This window comes from Cornus florida, unplaced genomic scaffold (assembly GCF_030987335.1).
Source record: "Cornus florida cultivar Cherokee Brave unplaced genomic scaffold, ASM3098733v1 CherokeeBrave_3.0.0_Hap2_Chr08, whole genome shotgun sequence".
NCBI lineage: Eukaryota > Viridiplantae > Streptophyta > Magnoliopsida > Cornales > Cornaceae > Cornus > Cornus florida.
Genome location: NW_026775578.1, coordinates 10,123,069 through 10,140,653, shown reverse-complemented (window position 1 = coordinate 10,140,653; position 17,585 = coordinate 10,123,069). Strand labels below are relative to the sequence as shown.

The window sequence follows — 17,585 nt, the reverse complement described above, 5'->3', positions numbered from 1 at the left end:
CTTTTGAACTTTGATGTGAAATTCACACATCTGTATTCATGTATTGTGTGGCTTTTGAAATAATAAAGTAAAAGCAACATTGAGAGAAACTGTGCCATGTTGATTCAGTGCTCTATATCTGTTGCATTAGGTCCGTCGTGCTCTGTTTTTGCTTGTCTGCAAAGCTGGAAAATTATTTTCCACATTTTGGGTCAACCATATAAATCTAATGTAACAAACTTCGGTTTGCCTAGTGAGCCTCGGACAAGCTTCTCCAACTCAGGGGAACACAATGTACGTGCATATAATATATACACACACACCCCGTGAGTGGATTAGATTACTTTACACTGTTTTGATGATCTTTTTATTGGAGTATTTTGGAAGGTCTTCATGTGACATTCTATTGTTTTTTAAGTTTTCATTTATCTGAATGTTCTAAATGTTTTTTGACAATCAAGTATAGCTAGCACTGGCTAATAGTTATCTTAATCAGGAAATTTATGTAGTTACCAACAGTAGTGAGAAATGAGTCAGTATTATCCATGCAAGTAGCTTATATTGACTAAATAGTGCAAACTTTTTTAAAAATTTTTTTAAAAAAAGAAAAAAAATAATTAAATGTATGTTATTTAAGAATAATTGAAGGCATCGTAACATTAATCCCAACCAAAAAGTAGGTTGGAACTAAAGTGTAGTTAAAAAAAAAAGATTTAAAAAAAAAAAGAGACAAACAAAAAAATTTCTTTAAAAGAACAGAAAGATGTCACTTCTTGAATTTATTATACTCCTGTATACCAAAAAAATTCTTTAAAAAAATAGAAAGATGTCACTTCTTGAATTTATTATACTCCTGTATACTAAAATATATATATATATATATATATACACACACACACTACAGTAATAAATTGAGTGTCTCAAATATGTTTTTAAATAACCAATAAATAGATAGGCGAGCTGGTGAGGGCTCCACATCCTTAATTTAATGGGATAGAGATTTTGAGAGCTAAAGAGAAATGACGTCATCATATAAAGACTGCCTCTGACCAAACAAGACTTTCCTATCAACATCAGCTGTTTCTGGTCCACTGAGTGCAACCATGCACCACTGTATCTTTTACCTGCACTTCTACATATATATATATATATATATTAATATATATTCCCATCGTTATGACAGCCCATTCCTTCTTTTCTTTTTCAATCACACAAAATATTGAAGTACACAGAAACTGCTCATATCATTTATTTACATAAGAATTCAATTGGAGTACACAGAAACTGCTCTCTCTCTCTCTTCTCTCTATGCGCGCGCGCACACAGATATATCATAATAATTCACAACAACGAGTGTTGGTGAGTGTTTTTGAGGTGGCCTCTCAATGGCGGATCCAGCGTAGGGGTGGGCTGGGCTCCAACCCACCCCAAAAAAAAAATTAATTACTATGGGTATTTTTAGTTCAGCCCAATTTTTTTTCTTTTCTTTTTTATTATTAATATTAGTCTATCCAAATAAGCCCAAGCCAGCTAAGCCACATATTAAAATAAAGGCCCAAGTCAAACAAGCCTTATTAATAATGAGTATTAAGATATGAAATAAAACATAATTTGAGATAAAATTGTTCTAGAGGCCGCTCTGAAATTATATATATATAATAAATTCATAATTTCAATACTTTCAAATTATCATGAAAAATAAACAGAGCTTCCTCTGCTTATCTAGAAAGTATTCAACAAACAAACAAACAAAAAAAATCTATGGCATTATAAACAAGGAAAATTTGATGATTTTGATCTCTAAGTAGACAAGGAGTATTAGTATAAAAGAAAATATTTAAATCCAAGAATTAACAAATTAGAGGTTACTATAAAACAAATATAGATGGGTAAGTGTTAGAATTTCAAATTGATTTATAAAATAAAACCACAAACAAAAATTGCAATAATTCAATCTTTAAAATCAAAAAACCAAATATCAAACGTGTTAAAACATAGTAGGATGGAAGATGGATTTCTTGCTGATTGCAAATCGTATGGGACCTTGTTTGAAAAATTGACTTGAAATCTAATATCGACAAATTCGAGTCTTTACAGATTCGTCGAGCACAACTTAGATAGATATTTTATAATCTTTAAATTTAAATATTTATCTAGACTAGGTTAAAAAAAAAAAAAATAATAATAATAAATAAAATAAAAATAAAATTGCTTAAGAAATTGTATTATTAAATTTATGTTTTATTTTAGTCCACCCAATGACAATTCCTAAATCCGCCCTTGGAGGTGGGTAGGAGGGCAAGCATTGTGCCCTGGCCATCTCGGTAGTTGGAATAATTCTACAAAAATGAAGAAGCTACTTCAATGCTCCCTTAAGTGTGTGTGTGTGTGTGAACATTAGGCAAGTCCCTGAGTGTCAACATTAGGCAAGTCCCCACATGGTACCCCTCCCTATACATGTGGACTAAAAATAGTTTGGAAAAATTCTTTAATAAATATCGACACTTCTTATGTTATGATGGCTTCATTTACTTTGTATGAATGTAAACTAAAACAGGTAAAGTTCAAAACTAGTGCCTCGTGGAGGGTCAAGAGACTTGTCACTATGTAACACATCCGACAAGGTGGCGATGTCTAACATTACTCAATTAAGTCGCATTTTTTTAAAGATCGACTAGTACAATAATTATATACATATATATATACGGCTCTCACCCTAGCACATACAAGTATAAAGAAATTTTAAGGAGGAAAAAATTGCCAAAAATGAAGGTTGAATAGTTGAATGGCACTCAAGCAAATGTCCGAAAGAGAGGAAAAATTATAATAATAATTATAATTTGGTAATGCATTCGTATTTGAGTTCGCTCCCTTAATTTGTGAAAATAAAAATAAAAAATAAATTTTTTTTTGAATGAATTCATTGAAATTTAAAGTGGAGGTAAACAGTGAATGTTTTAGTCCACGACAAGCCTCCAAGTTTGAATCTTTGTTGTCTGGAGAACTGGGATGAGCACCGACAGAAGTCCACGCAGACGGTACACGCAAAACCTCCATAAACCATAATGCATTGTTAAATAAGGACCCCGGTGTCCTGCTATATAATGTGTACGCTCCTTGTGGAAATATAATACTATATTCACTTCAATTTTCAATATATTATTTGTCATTTGCGATTACTATATGGTATGTGAGCTCTATCATTCACTGCACAAGCAATTTCAATTATTATTGGAGACAAATTCACCTTACATTCTCTCTTCTTAGTGTTTGCAATTTTCTTCAAAATAATTTATTTTTGAGATTTGGTATTTTCGCTAAAACCTTACTGTCACGGACTTGTGTAGGTTTGCCGGTTTTCAACATTTTTTCTTCTTTCAAAATCATACCGTCTTGTTACCCAATAGACTTGTGCAAGTTTTGAAACCATTTATCATGACTTATGGGCTTAGCGTCTTTGTTGGCCTCACCGTCATATACTTGTGCAAACTCTCCTCATTTTCGGAGGGATTGTGCCTAATACAATTTGTCATAACTCGTTTAACAAAATACATCTGCACAGTTAATAGAGATTTACACATGTAAGTCTCAACAACTTCTTTCCTAATAATATGAGCTGTCTAAATTTTTTTAAAAAAATTAATTTCATGACCCCAAAACTATTAAAAGAACATAGCATAAAAGTAAACTAGTCGAAGTTAACATACAAATTTACCCGGTGCAACTTCATAATTAAAGTCAAGACAAACTTTGGTAAGTATTTCATTAATCATTGATTTTTCACTTGTTGATTTCTTTTTGTTGTTTTCTTGAGAAACCTTTCGATTTGGTTGCAGCATTGAATAATTAGCATGATTTGTTAATGCCAGCGTTGACTCAAACAGTAATAAGTGATGTGACATTAATGTGGATGTTTTTTCTTTTTTTTTCTATGATATGTATATAATGCTAGCGCTGATTCAAACAATAATGAGTGATGATGAGATTGACATTGAGGATGGTATGATAATGATCTTTAAAAATATTGGAAAATATATTTGATTTAAGTGTTGAATTTATTATTTGAGCACTTGCATGACATAATTGACATAGACTCAAGTGGAATAGAAATAAAGAACTAAAATTGTACACATCTTAAATCATTGCAGATAATAGACGATATATGAATATATAGTTTTTGAGAGAGACTTCATTGAATGAATATGTAAAATACAGCAGCAAATATATATATATATATATATATGTAAAATATAGAATTTTTAATTTTAGAAAAAAGAGAGAGAGGAGGGAAATGGACACTCAATTTAAAGTGAGTAAAGATTTTCATACTCAATTTCATAGATATACATTTAAAATTGGATTAAGTGCATAAAACATCCGTATACTTGCAGTGCGTATCACACCTTCACGTGCAGAAAACACTCATGAATTTTTAATGTGGCACATTTAAGTTATAGTTGGACTAAATTGCCATTATATACACATTTTACATATTATATAAAAATGCATCATTTTATGAAATGACGATAATGGTCATTTAATATATGAGAAGTGTGATACGCACCGTAAATATATTATGGGGATGTTTTTTGCACTTTATAAACTATTCTTGTTTTGAATTTTTTGATCTTAACGGTTAGATTTAATTGAGAACGTAATTTTATTGCGATTTGAGTAATATGATGACGATAGGTGATGAATACCCATTTATTTTTATGTTTTTTTCCCTAATAAAGTTTGAATACCCAGTTATGTAAAAAATTATATATATATATATATATACACACCGGAAGTCTCTCATGCAATTCAAAACAACTCACTTTTAAATAGACCGCCAAAAGTCAAATAATCAATTACACTTCATTTCTTTATTAGACTTAACCATAGTTAATAATATTACCTTTAATAGTAAATTTACCATAGTACCTTTATTCAATCTCTCTCGTCCTTACTAGTATTGAGTTCTAAAAAATCTAAATTTGGAGACCTTTTATTATTTTCATGATGGGATCAAGCAATATATGCTTTCTGTTTAAAGTTCTTGTTAATGATGATCTAAATTGGAGAGAAAAAAAAAAAGCGCGCGCGTGTGTGTGTGTATTTGTGAAAATTTAAAGTTCCTGTATGTGTGTGTGTGTGTGTGTGAAAGTTCCTGTATATATATATATATATATATTTGTGAAAATTAATTGCAAATTCTAAAGTTAAAAAAAATTAAATCTATATTGTTTATATATAATGAATAAGTATCTTTAATTTAATTTTTTAATTATAAAATTAATGAAAACTGATAATTATATTAAAATTTAATTGGGAATAAATTTTTTCTTTTTTATAATTATAAAAGGAATTTGAAATTTCCATTTCATATGATATACTGTACATTAATCTGATAATTGTGACAAATTTTTTAGCATAAATATAGAGAGAGAATTTTTTTTAAAAAAAAAAAGTGAGAGAAAATCCTGAAAAGTGAATTAAATATAATTAATATGCAAATAACGTCCCTATATTGTGAGATTATTAGTATATACACTACCATGGCCATTTTCATAAGCGTAAAAAGGAAAAACAGGGTTTACAACATTACTTTATGTTTGATTTCTGATTGAGGGGTGTTTTTGCACAATTTCAAAAAAATACAAGTATTTTTAATAAATGTTTTTAAATATGGGTGAAAATATTTTGCAAAATATATATTAAGGTATTTTCTACACTTCATCCATTTAGAATTATGTGAAAAGTCGTATTTGATGAAACTCGTACATGTCCAAATTGGAGGGAGATGAAGTTATTTTTTGGAATTAGAAGAGAATGATGTGCCATGAATGTAGGTGAAGGAAAGCAAAGAACATTTGCTTTCAGAAATCGCCTACTTTTTTAATTTTTATTTTATAGGAAGGGTGTGATGCTTGGCTTTTGTTCCTATAGCAAGTATTCTTTTGTCCCATTTTTGTTATATTGAAAACAATAAAAAGGAATTGATAGATAGAGAATCAAATTTGGAGGCGCCTTCCCAACCCCAACCCCAACCCCAACCCCAACACCAAATAGGGCCCATACCACCAAGTGGGGAATAAGGGCTGACCTCACCCACCTTTCCCTTTGCCCGTCCCCCTCTATCTAAAGTGATTAACCTATGCAATGCTCCTCATTGTCCATGGCCCCATGCCCCCAACCCAACTGGCTTCCATTTGTATGTATGTATTTACCTTTTTCTTTTTTTCTTTTGTGTTGACAGTGTTATTCACTTTTTTGTACAGTACATCTTTCATTTACTTAAATAAAATTGCTATATCCATTTGAGATTGTAGGGAAAAAAGAATAAATTTGATTGCATTTTTTTTTATTTTTAAAAAAGGTATGAACTTGAGCAATTCGGATCCCCTGTTACATAAGGAATTCTGTGTTACATCTCAAGAAGTAACAGGTGGGGCTTACTCATGTATTCAAAAGTTTAAGTTATTGTATAATATTACATACTCATCTATTTATATTCAATTACTTTAACATTTAGATCCAATGTGTGACAAATAATTCTTATAACACCTTACTAATAGACATATAAAATCCAAGGAGGAAGGATTGGCTTAAATTTGTCATTAACATATTTATCAGAAAAACATGTGATTTTATACATTGGTGTTTTAATAAATGGTTGAATGAGGAAATTAATGCCCAAAAGAAGTCTCTCTAATGAGTAGATTGGAGACCCCCTAAACGAGTGGACAAAAACAGTTTTCAGTCACAGAAAAATGGATTAATGATTGAAATCAGACCACACAAAGTCACAAACCCACCGTTCACATCTATACACATAACCCCCTCACGTGAACCCATTTCAGCTACCTTCACATGCACATAACACAACACAACAAAAAAAAACCCCCTCTTTTATAATACACACAACACAACATAAACATCGAATCCTCTCTCTCTCTCTCTCTCTCTCTCTCTCTTTCCTTTCCCTTCCCTTTTCCTTTTCTACTTTTCTTCTCTCCTCCCTTGAACCATCTGGTCATGGCTCTTCCTTCTTTTAATGTTTTTGGGTACTGCATTACAATATGTGTACTACTTTTGGTACAAATCCACACAGCTTCATCTGTTTTACTAGCTGGTTTGAGGAACCACCATACCACACCCCACCATAGAAGACCAATGCTCCAAGCCAATCAAACAACATGTGCTCTGTTCATGGGCAGTTGGGTTCGTGATGACACTTACCCAATCTACCAATCCTCTGAATGTCCAATCATCGACGCCGAATTCAACTGCCAAATGTACGGTCGACCCGACTCCGATTACCTCAAATATCGTTGGAGACCGGCCAATTGTGAGCTCCCCAGGTACCACCAATTACCTAATTATTTAGTCCGACAGTGAGATTAATTCTATAGATTTGACGTTATTTCTTACCTAGTCTTAACAATTTTGGTGGTAAATAGGTTCAATGGGCTTGATTTTCTGACGAGAATGCGAGGGAAGACTGTGATGTTTGTGGGTGATTCGCTGGGGAGGAACCAATGGGAGTCGTTGATTTGTATGATTTCAGCTGGGGTGTCACGAACGGCGACGCAGATGATCAGGGGAGATCCTCTCTCGACCTTCAAGTACTTGGTGAGCGTGTGATTGGTTTTGATCAGACGGGGGTTGTAAATTTGATCAGCATTTTTTGGGGGGGTCTTATGAGATTTGAGTTTTGTTATGGTGAAATGCAGGAGTACGGTGTGGCGGTGTCGTTTTACAGAGCACCTTATTTGGTGGACATTGATTCAATGCAAGGGAAGAGAGTTCTGAGATTGGATGAGATATCTGGGAACGCGAACGCGTGGCGGAATGTGGATTTGCTGTTATTTAACACCGGTCACTGGTGGACTCACAAAGGATCTCTCCAAGGGTTAGTTTTTAATTTACCAGTTTAACCTTTCTCTTCTGAGTTACTAGTATTTTGAATAATGTCTGCAGAATTATTGGGGGGTAAAGTTTGTCATTAAAATATTGAGGGGTGATAATCACGTGCAGGTGGGACTATATTGAATATGGAGGGTCACTGTATCAAGACATGAATCGTTTGGACGCTCTTGACAGAGGGCTCAGAACTTGGGCTAAATGGGTTGACAAAAACGTTGACAGAACTCGAACCAAACTGCTCTTCCAGTCCATCTCACCAACGCACTACAAGTATGTGTGTGTGTGTGTGTCTCTCTCTCTCTCTATATATATATATATATTATGTATGCACACATATATACAAAAATGTAATTATAGTTTTATTGGGTGCCAGCTCTCTCGCCTTTAAGTGCAATTGCTTTAGTTTATGTGGTGATGAAAACCGAAAAGAATGATTCTGTGTCCCATAAAAGCTGTATTCACCGATCCGGGTGTGCAACTTGGACTATGATGGGGCCCAAATCGTTGAACTATTGAACCCTTTTCAAAGTACCCACAATTTTTTTCTTTCCAAAATGTGCATTATTATTAAGAGGAGGTTAGGTTAGTTCAGTACCTCAGGTAGGTCCACATTCTACAGTGTCATGGAAATCTGAGTTTGCCATAAATTTCATCCAGATACGATAAAGTAATATTTTGTTAAAAAAATTGACTCGGATCATTAATTTGAACATGAGTTAGATATTTGATATCTTAAAAAATATATATATTCTTTTTTTTAATTGAATCATATTATATTTTAAATTGCAATAAATCTAATTCTTCTAAAATATATATATATAATTACAAAACTACTGATTTGTCATGGAAGTGGTTTGCCGATCATAAAATAAAATATTAAAATTTTAGTACACTTTTAGGGCCCGTTGATAACCACAGTTGTTTTATGATTTTACTTTGATCCGAAACAGAAATAATGTTTTTACTTTTAGAATGTGTTCAACATTATTTAGAAGCTTGTTTGGTAAGGTAGATTTGTCACAAAATTTTTAGAAGCAAAAACATAAAAGCATGTTTAGCAAAAAGTGTTGCAAGTTTGAAATTTTGAATGATTAGTTAAAAATGTTAGTTTAGAAAAAAAAAAAAAAAAAAAATTTATGAACTGTGTTTTGCTACAGTGCGGAAGCAAACAAAAGGATTATTTTGATACTTCCGATTTTGATTTTAATTTTGGAAGCACTTCAGTATTATTCAAAAGCACAGCAAAATATTACGGCACATATTTCTTGCTTTTGTTTCGTTGCAAACTTACAATATACTTGGAAAAGTAAAAAACCCGAAATAAAAGTATTAGCCAAAGAGACCCTAATCTTGTTATTTTGTTCATATCCGTAGTACATATACACTTGTCCAAGTGTTTGATAGTGCACCTATAAAAAATCTTTAAAAAATGATTGTTGCAAGTCTTAGGTGTAAGTAACACTATTAGAAATTTCCAAATTGGATTGTTTACCAGAATTGGTGGTTAGATAACCTCTATTAGCGGTCTTGTAGCCGTTAATTTGTAGTCTTGGGCTGGGTTTATCCTTGGGTTTGGGCTTCTTGTCATGTTTGGCTGATGGCTTTCTTTCCTTTTGCAATTATTTTATTTATAATATCAGTTGCTTAAAATTCTAAGGAAAAAAAAAAAAAAAAAAAGAAAAAAGAAAAAAAGAAGCACTATTAGAAATCTTATATGTAAAGTGGTGGTGACTGTTCAAAACATTAGTCACGGTAACAAAACGAAGGGATGATGAAGCAATGAGTCAACGGTGTGTTGTTTATGTGATTATTTGTCATTTTCAATTCTTATGTTTATTAAAGTAGGTACAAAGGGGTAGGGCGGTCCGTGTGGGTACACGAGATGATGGTGTTTCGGTCATTTTCGCAACACCGGTTTCGTCGGTGACAACAAAGCACACTTATGTTTGTTCTTAAGTGCCACCAAACAAAATCATAAAGTTCACTCATCAACTTGTTCATGACAACCATTCACACACACCGACACACACTATTCACAACAAATCAAGATCCCCTCTTGCGATGGGGATGTTGTGCATTATGCAGCATAGTTATTGCAAATCTTAAAAGATTGACCTAGTTAGAAAATTTTTTGATTATGATAAGTATCAAGTTTCATAATTACTTCACGGTCACGTCCTAAAATATAGTCGGAGTTTTATTTGATCTGTGAGGGCGCCTTGCACGGGCTCGGCACAAGGAACTAAAAGATCATTGCTTTTACGGTTTTACCTCACTTTAGTCCTGCAGCAAGTACTGAAAATGGAAATTAATCAATCATGTGTGACTGAATGACATTGCAGCCCAACGGATTGGAGTTCCGGGACCATAACAACAGCTAAAAGCTGCTATGGAGAGACAGCACCGATGAGCGGCATAAACTACCCGGGGGCATACCCGGACCAGATGAAGGTGGTTGAGGGCGTGCTAAGGGACATGGACAACCCGGCCTATCTGCTGGACATAACAATGTTGTCGGCGATGAGAAAAGATGCACATCCGTCCATCTACAGCGGTGACCTGAGCCCGGAACAGAGAGCTAATCCTGACCATTCTGCTGATTGTAGCCATTGGTGCCTTCCTGGCTTGCCTGATACTTGGAACCAGCTCTTGTATACTGCTTTGTTCTTCTAATTAACAAAGCTTCATTTTTAGTGTGTTAACTGTGTTTTTAATTTCTAGTTACCATTTTATAATTCTATAGTGGTTATTAATTGGTACCAACATCATAGGAGGAAGGAGAGGGTGAAAATTGCACCTTTAGATCTCTCCATATATATTGTATATTAGTGCAATTTGGGATGTGTATTGTTTGTGATGAGAAATAAGTAATATTTTCTTGTCAAGTTTATAAACACCCTTTGGCTAAAGTCTTAATTTGCTTTTATTTTTCTTTTTTCTATTTTTGGGTTTTAAGTTACTTAGCTCTTCCGTTACCTAAAACACTCCCAATTTGCTTTCTCTTTTCTTATTCCTGATAAAAAATAAATTTGATACATCAGACAAATTGACAATAAAGCAAAAACCAACATTTGAATAGAGGGCATGTTTAAAATGGATGCAGGTGAACTAAAGATATCAAACATGTTGGGGTCCACAAAACATAACATACATTTTTGTTCATCATTTCTTTGAATGCACTGAATCTAACAAAAAAGAAGAAAATTTTCACTTTTCAAAGGAGAATAAATAAAAAGAGTAATGTTATCACAAGATCTTGTGACATTTTTTATAAGTTTTATGTGTCTTTTTGTCATTATCATATACAAATATTAAGACGCGAATCTAATCTTTTGAAAGAGTATTGTACGAAAATTATATAGTTAAAATTGCGTACTAAATTTCATTTGCAATACATTAGACAAATCAGTCAAAGTTTTTATATACCCTTTCTTTTGAACAAAATACACTATTAACTTTGATTGTATTGTTTAATTTTATTTTATGATTTTTTGAACTAATTTTTTATTTTTTATAGTGAGATCACTTTAATATTGCAATGTGCATTTGATGATATTAATTTATGTATATATATTTTTCTTTTTGTCCAAAATATATTAATTTAAAGGAGAGCTTATGAAAAGTGTCACAAGTGAGGCCTCACACTTTCAATTATAGATTGAATTATTAATCCCACGTTTACATGTGCTTGCAATTGAGTTGCATATCAACTCCAGAACAGATAGTAAAGCCAAGCAAATTGCATATAAATTTTTTCCTTTTTTTTCTTAATAGTAAATAAACATAATTCGAATGTATGATTTACCCGCAGAAAAAAACAAAAAAAAAACCGTTGGTTACTACATTTCTAATTTTCTAGTTAGTTAGTTAGTTAGCCTGGTGAGCTGGTCCGATCCTCTAGGATTGGGCTCAAAAATGGGTGAAAGTGACTCATGGGTCATGACAGGGCAAAGCCCACAGTGAAGTTTTACTGAATCCAGGTTAATAGACTGTCGGTCACCTTCGGCCTCACAGAGCCTTGGTCAACAAAGGCCCAACAATATTGAGGAGGACCTGATTTTAACAAGGCCCACAGTAAAGTTTTTATTGATTCCAGGTTAATTTCAGACTGTCGGTCACCTTTGGGCTCACAGAGCCTTGGTCAACAAAGGCCCAACAATATTGAGGAGGGCCTGATTTTAACAAGGCCCACAGTAAAGTTTTACTGAATCCAGGTTAATTTCAGACTATCGGTCACCTTTGGGCTCGCAGAGCCTGGGTCAACAAAGGCCCAACAATATTTAGGAAGGCCTGATTTTAACATTCCGGGCTGGTTGGACAACCCATCATTCTAGAATTGTAACTGGACTTTTGTTCCAACTAAAAACATTACTGACAATCTACTTGTAATAACTTGATACAAGTCCATCCAATAAAAAGCTACCATGAACATAGTAGTGTAGAGAACGTAATAGTTCAAAGCCTTCATTTTAAAGGAGAATTGCAGCATACAATCGATAGCACACTTCATGACCTTGCATCCGAACCACTAATTCATACGGATCAAGGGTTTTAAACAAATACAACAAACATTTTTTCACATCTACATATCACCTAATTCGCTTAGGGCATTTAAATTTTCTGTATATGCTGTAAGTTCTGCCCTTGAACTCACACATAAAACTGCGTTGCACAATGGCCGTTAGCTAACAATTGCAAGTCCCGGAGCACGCATTTCCACCATCCGAGGAACGTTGTCAACAACTTTTGTTTCCAAATTCCCGTTCGCGACAGAGGGCGGCTGATTCTCATATGCTGAGAGATGCACTCCCAATGCAGCCCTACCGGAAGGATCAAGGTTATTTGACCAGGAAGCATCCCACTCAATAGCTTTGGCAGTGCTGCATGCTATACTTGCTCCTCCTGGGACAGTCAACCTGGCCGGGTTCTGGAGAACCATTTACATAAAAAGGGAATCGAGTTAGTTCTCCATTGCATATATAATTAAAGATGCTACTACACCCGTGTACTGGTTTATGATTTATTCGATTGGATCACCTGAGGGAAGAACCTCTCGAAGATCATTCTATAGTAGTAAGCTTCCTTTGAGGTCGGGGTGTTATGAGGAAAGATATGTGCAGCATGAAGCATCATTTTATCCGTCACCTGGAAATGAAAGTTGAGCATTAATAATAAGTCATTCGAATCGTATCAGTTCTCTACGAAAATAAAAGGGATCAACAATAAGCAATTACTGTATCAAATTGGGGAGGCCAAAAAGAAGACAATGTTAGATATGTACATGTTGTGCAGCATGGGCTTTTAGGCCATCAATCCAACTGTAGCCAACACCATCACTGAATTGCTCTTTCTGCCTATAGAGAATATGCTGCAGTGCATCAAACAGGACAGTTAGTTTTAAGTAGTCGATGTGAACAAATAGGTGATGAATAGTTGACAGATTAACATTCCAAACCTTCGGCAGATAAGGCTGCTCTTCATCATCGAATGCCTTCCTCAGAACCCACTTTTCAATACGGCCTTGGTCTCGCTTAATCTGAAGCCAATACCATAATTTTAGAAATTTTGAGTACTGCAACATAAACAAACAATTGTAATTGAATAATTGCTAACCAATTCTTGATTCCTTACCATCTTCCATTCAGGGTCAATGCTCATAGCAACATTAATGAATTCCTTATCCAAGAAGGGGACACGAGCCTCCAACCCCCAAGCAGATGTGGATTTGTTAGCCCTCAAGCAATCATATTTATGCAGGGCCTTTATCTGCAAATGAAGCAGGAATACATTTCAGAACAACTTGCTGTTTTTGCCACCGCTTCCAACACCGGGACATAAAATCAAGATGTATTACCTTGTGACATGTCTCGCGGTGGAACTCTTCCTTGTTAGGTGCCTTGTGGAAGTACAAGTACCCACCAAAAATCTCATCAGAGCCTTCACCAGAAATGACCATCTTTACTCCTAGTGACTTAATCTTACGGGACATAAGGAACATAGGGGTGCTTGCTCTAATTGTTGTGACATCGTATGTTTCAATATGGTAAATAACATCTTCAATGGCATCAATGCCATCCTGTCACATGCCAGAGACGGTTAATTAGAAAGAAAGAGCCTAAATTATGAAATTTGGAAGGTTATTTTGTATCAATAAGACAAATACCTGGACAGTAAAATGAAATTCATGGTGAACAGTCCCCAAATAATCAGCAACTTCTTTTGCAGCCTTCAGATCCGGTGAACCCTGCTCAACAAAAACAGATTGTATAACAACTAAGCTAGCTTCTTCGAAGCCATACCGTAATAAGTTATTCTCGTGAAAATTACAGGACTCACCTCTAGGCCAACACAGAAGGAATGGAGTTGTGTTCCCCATTGCTTGGCAGCCTTTGTGCCAGCCAAGTGGCGGGCGGTGATAGAGGCAACCAACGATGAATCTAGGCCTCCGGATAGCAGGACTCCGAATGGTACATCAGTCATTAGTCTTTTAGTCACAGCCTATATGTATTGCAAATTTGCAACAAACACGTAAGCTATAATTACAAAACCCTTTACTGTAAGGTGGTTTTGTGATTAAAATGACTCATAATTTTTATAAATAATCATAAAAAGTTCATGAATCTAACATTTTCAAAAGCACGCCTTAGAACAAGTGGATCATATGGTGTTGACGGAATAGCCTCAGAGAACCAAGGAGGGTTGTACCATTGGCGAAAGCCTCCCTGTTTGCTCGAGTACAAGTGACCGGGAGGAAAACTCTCAAAGTGTTCACAGTCGTCATTCAAACCTTTCAGTTCCGAAGAAATCCAAACCGACCCTAAAGATAAACAGGACAAGTATAAACCAGTTTCAATTTAAGTCCTAAATAATAATAAATAAATAAAATTAACAAATTCAACTCATAACATGATCTAAAGAAACATTACCATCGAGTCCCCAACCAATATAGAGGGAAGTGATCCCAATGGCATCACGAGCAACAATGAAGCTATTGTCGCGGGTGTCATATAACACAAAAGAAAACATCCCATCCAACATGTCCACAAAATTCTCTCCATATTCTTCATACTGATTAATGAAAAGTGAATAAAGGCAAAGTTTAGTCCAATTAATTGTTAATAAAGTGTTCATTTTATTCTTAAAGTTCTTGAATTGTACAATTTTATTAATTTCTATAAGCTGTTACAACTTCACAGCAGTATCAGTAATATGCTAACTCTTACCAGATGGGCAATAACATCACAATCACTTCCAGTGTGAAACTTGTGGTTAGACAATCGCTTCCGCAGTTCCTCGTGATTGTATATTTCTCCATTTACCTGATCTCAACACATGATATTCACCATCAAATCAAAATTTCCCCAAATTTAGTCCATCCAAAACAAACGAAAAGAAAATGGAACAAACTGACGCTTGACCTACCGTGACAGCGATGGTCTTGGCTTCATTATAAAGAGGTTGATCACCGGAAGCAGGATCGATGATTGCTAGCCGTTGATGAGCCAAAAAACAGTCACCATGCTGGTACAAACCGCTCCAGTCGGGACCACGATGCTTCAATCTGATAGATACATACATATCATATCACAATGACAATTCAATTGCAGGTACCACGCATATCAAACAAAACTTTCCGTCTACGATATTTTTAACAAACACAAGAGTGCTTTCAATTACTTGAGCTCTGAATCCAACAATTTTAAATAAAATTTATGAACAGAAGAACTATAGAAATCCAATATGTTAATAATTTTGATCACAACAAATGATTTTAAAGAATGGTTGCCACATTTATTACATTCCCTATTATTGGCAGGTACAAGATTAAGGTCCCACAACACACCGATACTACCTTGCTTGGAAAAAAAGGTCCATTTATTGTCCTTTTTTGTAACACGACAGTTTCTCCAGTGCCTAAATCAAATTAGGTCCCCCTTCCAAACTCAATGATTAGTAATATTAGATGAATATATTGATATAATCATTCTCACTTCTCTTGAAAAACTCAGGATTAATCAGAACAAAATTCAATACAGGATAGTAAAAATCAGTAAACCCTTGAAAAATACAAATGGATTCTACTCAACTAAAAACACGTACTACTCACTTACATATACGTGAAAAATAAGTAAAAAAATAGAGTGAGTGAAAAGAAACAAATGTTATATTTGAGAACACTGAATCTATGCTTTGGAATTACAACTAGAGATATTTATTTAAATATAAACTATTTTTAAAAAAATTTCAACGTTCATGACTTTGTGTCCTTGTTTCCAAACGTAACAAAAATGTAAATGATGGTACAGAAAATATGTGAAAGGAAAAGGGAAAAAGAAATGGAAGGAAAAGAGAAATTGCCTGCGAGAGAGCTCGAGAACTCGAACCCTCTTGGCCTGAGAATCATCAGAGCAACCGAGAACTGCTAGTATTCCACACATGGTTGTTCAATTTTTTGATTGAATGATAAAGAGGTAAAGAAAAAAAATGGGGGAAAAGAAGAACTACTACTATAATGTAGGAGAGAGAGAGAAGAGAGAGAGAGAAGAGTGGCAGTATTATCGGTGAGAACAACACGTAGCTAGTTGGTAGGGGGTATTGGACTCCCCCTCTAGTCGCCACGTATTTATAGTGGTCTAGGAGTACTAACTGACAAATCAAGCGCCGACCTATCATCGCATCATTTACCGGTGACCGGTTAATTATTATTTCCCGGTAACTCTGAACCCACACCCTGTATTATCGACACGTGATACCATGATATCATGCCATTCTTGGTTTGATTTCACCAAAGCAGTGTCGGTTTTTTTTTTTCCGGTAAACTGTCCATTCAAAGTCCAACCTTGGCAGTCTCGGGTTTATCCATCCGTTGTTTTTCCTTGTTATTATCCATTCAGAGTTTATATGCTGACTCAGCATTGGTTATTTGAAAAAGACAACTTTGACTATGGTTATTGAGTTGTGTGATAGTTAATTATGTTGGATATTAAATTAGTAAATGTAAATGTAAAAAAGTTGAATTTCAAGAGTAGTAATTATTAGTAATAAATACTTTGTAGATTATTTATATAACTTTATTTATTTTATTTATACATTAAAAGAAGTAAAAATGATATGACACAAGTATGGAAGTGCAGAAGTGACACTTTGATTGATAATTGGTGATTTCAGATGATGAAATGGAAACCATTTGTTAAGTTAGTTCAATACAGATGAGGTCTACTATTATTTAAGGTTCCATCTAGATACATTATGGAATTTTGGATGTTGACTCGTAAAATTCAACTAAACACTTCTGCTTCAACTACTTTTTCATTTTTCTTCACATTATCTTATTTTTTAAAAAATTTGTCTTGTTAGTATTATTTTTCCTTTTTTCTGAGGGTTAGTTTGGTTAGCGTAAATTAGTGAGAAAGAAAAAGAAACAGAAAATTTTTAAAATTTTTAGCCGTTTGATAAGCATGAAAAGAAAAGTTTTCAGAAAAATAATATTCTCGCAACTGCTTGATTTTCCTCAAAATTGTTTCTCTATAAAAAAACGCGAAAATTTTAGTTTCTCGTGAAAGTTATATCATTATATATTCATTTCCTCTTATAATCTTGTGTAAAATGTTTCTTGTTGTCTCTTCATACTCGCAAAAGGAGAGTTTTCTTATACAAATTAATACTCTTAAATTGATTACAACTCTTTTACTCTT

The 17,585-nt window shown here is 34.1% G+C and overlaps 2 protein-coding genes across 2 annotated transcripts; one reads left to right on the top strand and one right to left on the bottom strand.

The window, feature by feature from the left end:
- The first annotated feature begins 6,841 nt into the window (after positions 1 to 6,841).
- Positions 6,842 to 10,784, top strand: LOC132269320 (protein PMR5). Its single transcript, XM_059770471.1, has 5 exons — positions 6,842 to 7,325; positions 7,425 to 7,596; positions 7,698 to 7,876; positions 8,002 to 8,160; positions 10,233 to 10,784. The coding sequence occupies exons 1-5, from the start codon at positions 7,000 to 7,002 to the stop codon at positions 10,561 to 10,563; spliced, it is 1,167 nt and encodes a 388-aa protein (XP_059626454.1). The 5' UTR covers positions 6,842 to 6,999; the 3' UTR covers positions 10,564 to 10,784.
- A 1,545-nt stretch (positions 10,785 to 12,329) lies between these two features.
- On the bottom strand, positions 12,330 to 16,497 carry LOC132269319 (asparagine synthetase [glutamine-hydrolyzing] 1). The gene is made up of 13 exons (XM_059770470.1): positions 16,249 to 16,497; positions 15,313 to 15,451; positions 15,114 to 15,209; positions 14,817 to 14,958; positions 14,517 to 14,707; positions 14,227 to 14,388; positions 14,054 to 14,134; positions 13,745 to 13,966; positions 13,522 to 13,656; positions 13,346 to 13,426; positions 13,172 to 13,258; positions 12,928 to 13,035; positions 12,330 to 12,817 (listed from the first exon to the last, which is right to left on the bottom strand). The coding sequence occupies exons 1-13, from the start codon at positions 16,326 to 16,328 to the stop codon at positions 12,572 to 12,574; spliced, it is 1,770 nt and encodes a 589-aa protein (XP_059626453.1). The 5' UTR covers positions 16,329 to 16,497; the 3' UTR covers positions 12,330 to 12,571.
- Between the last annotated feature and the right edge of the window lie 1,088 nt (positions 16,498 to 17,585).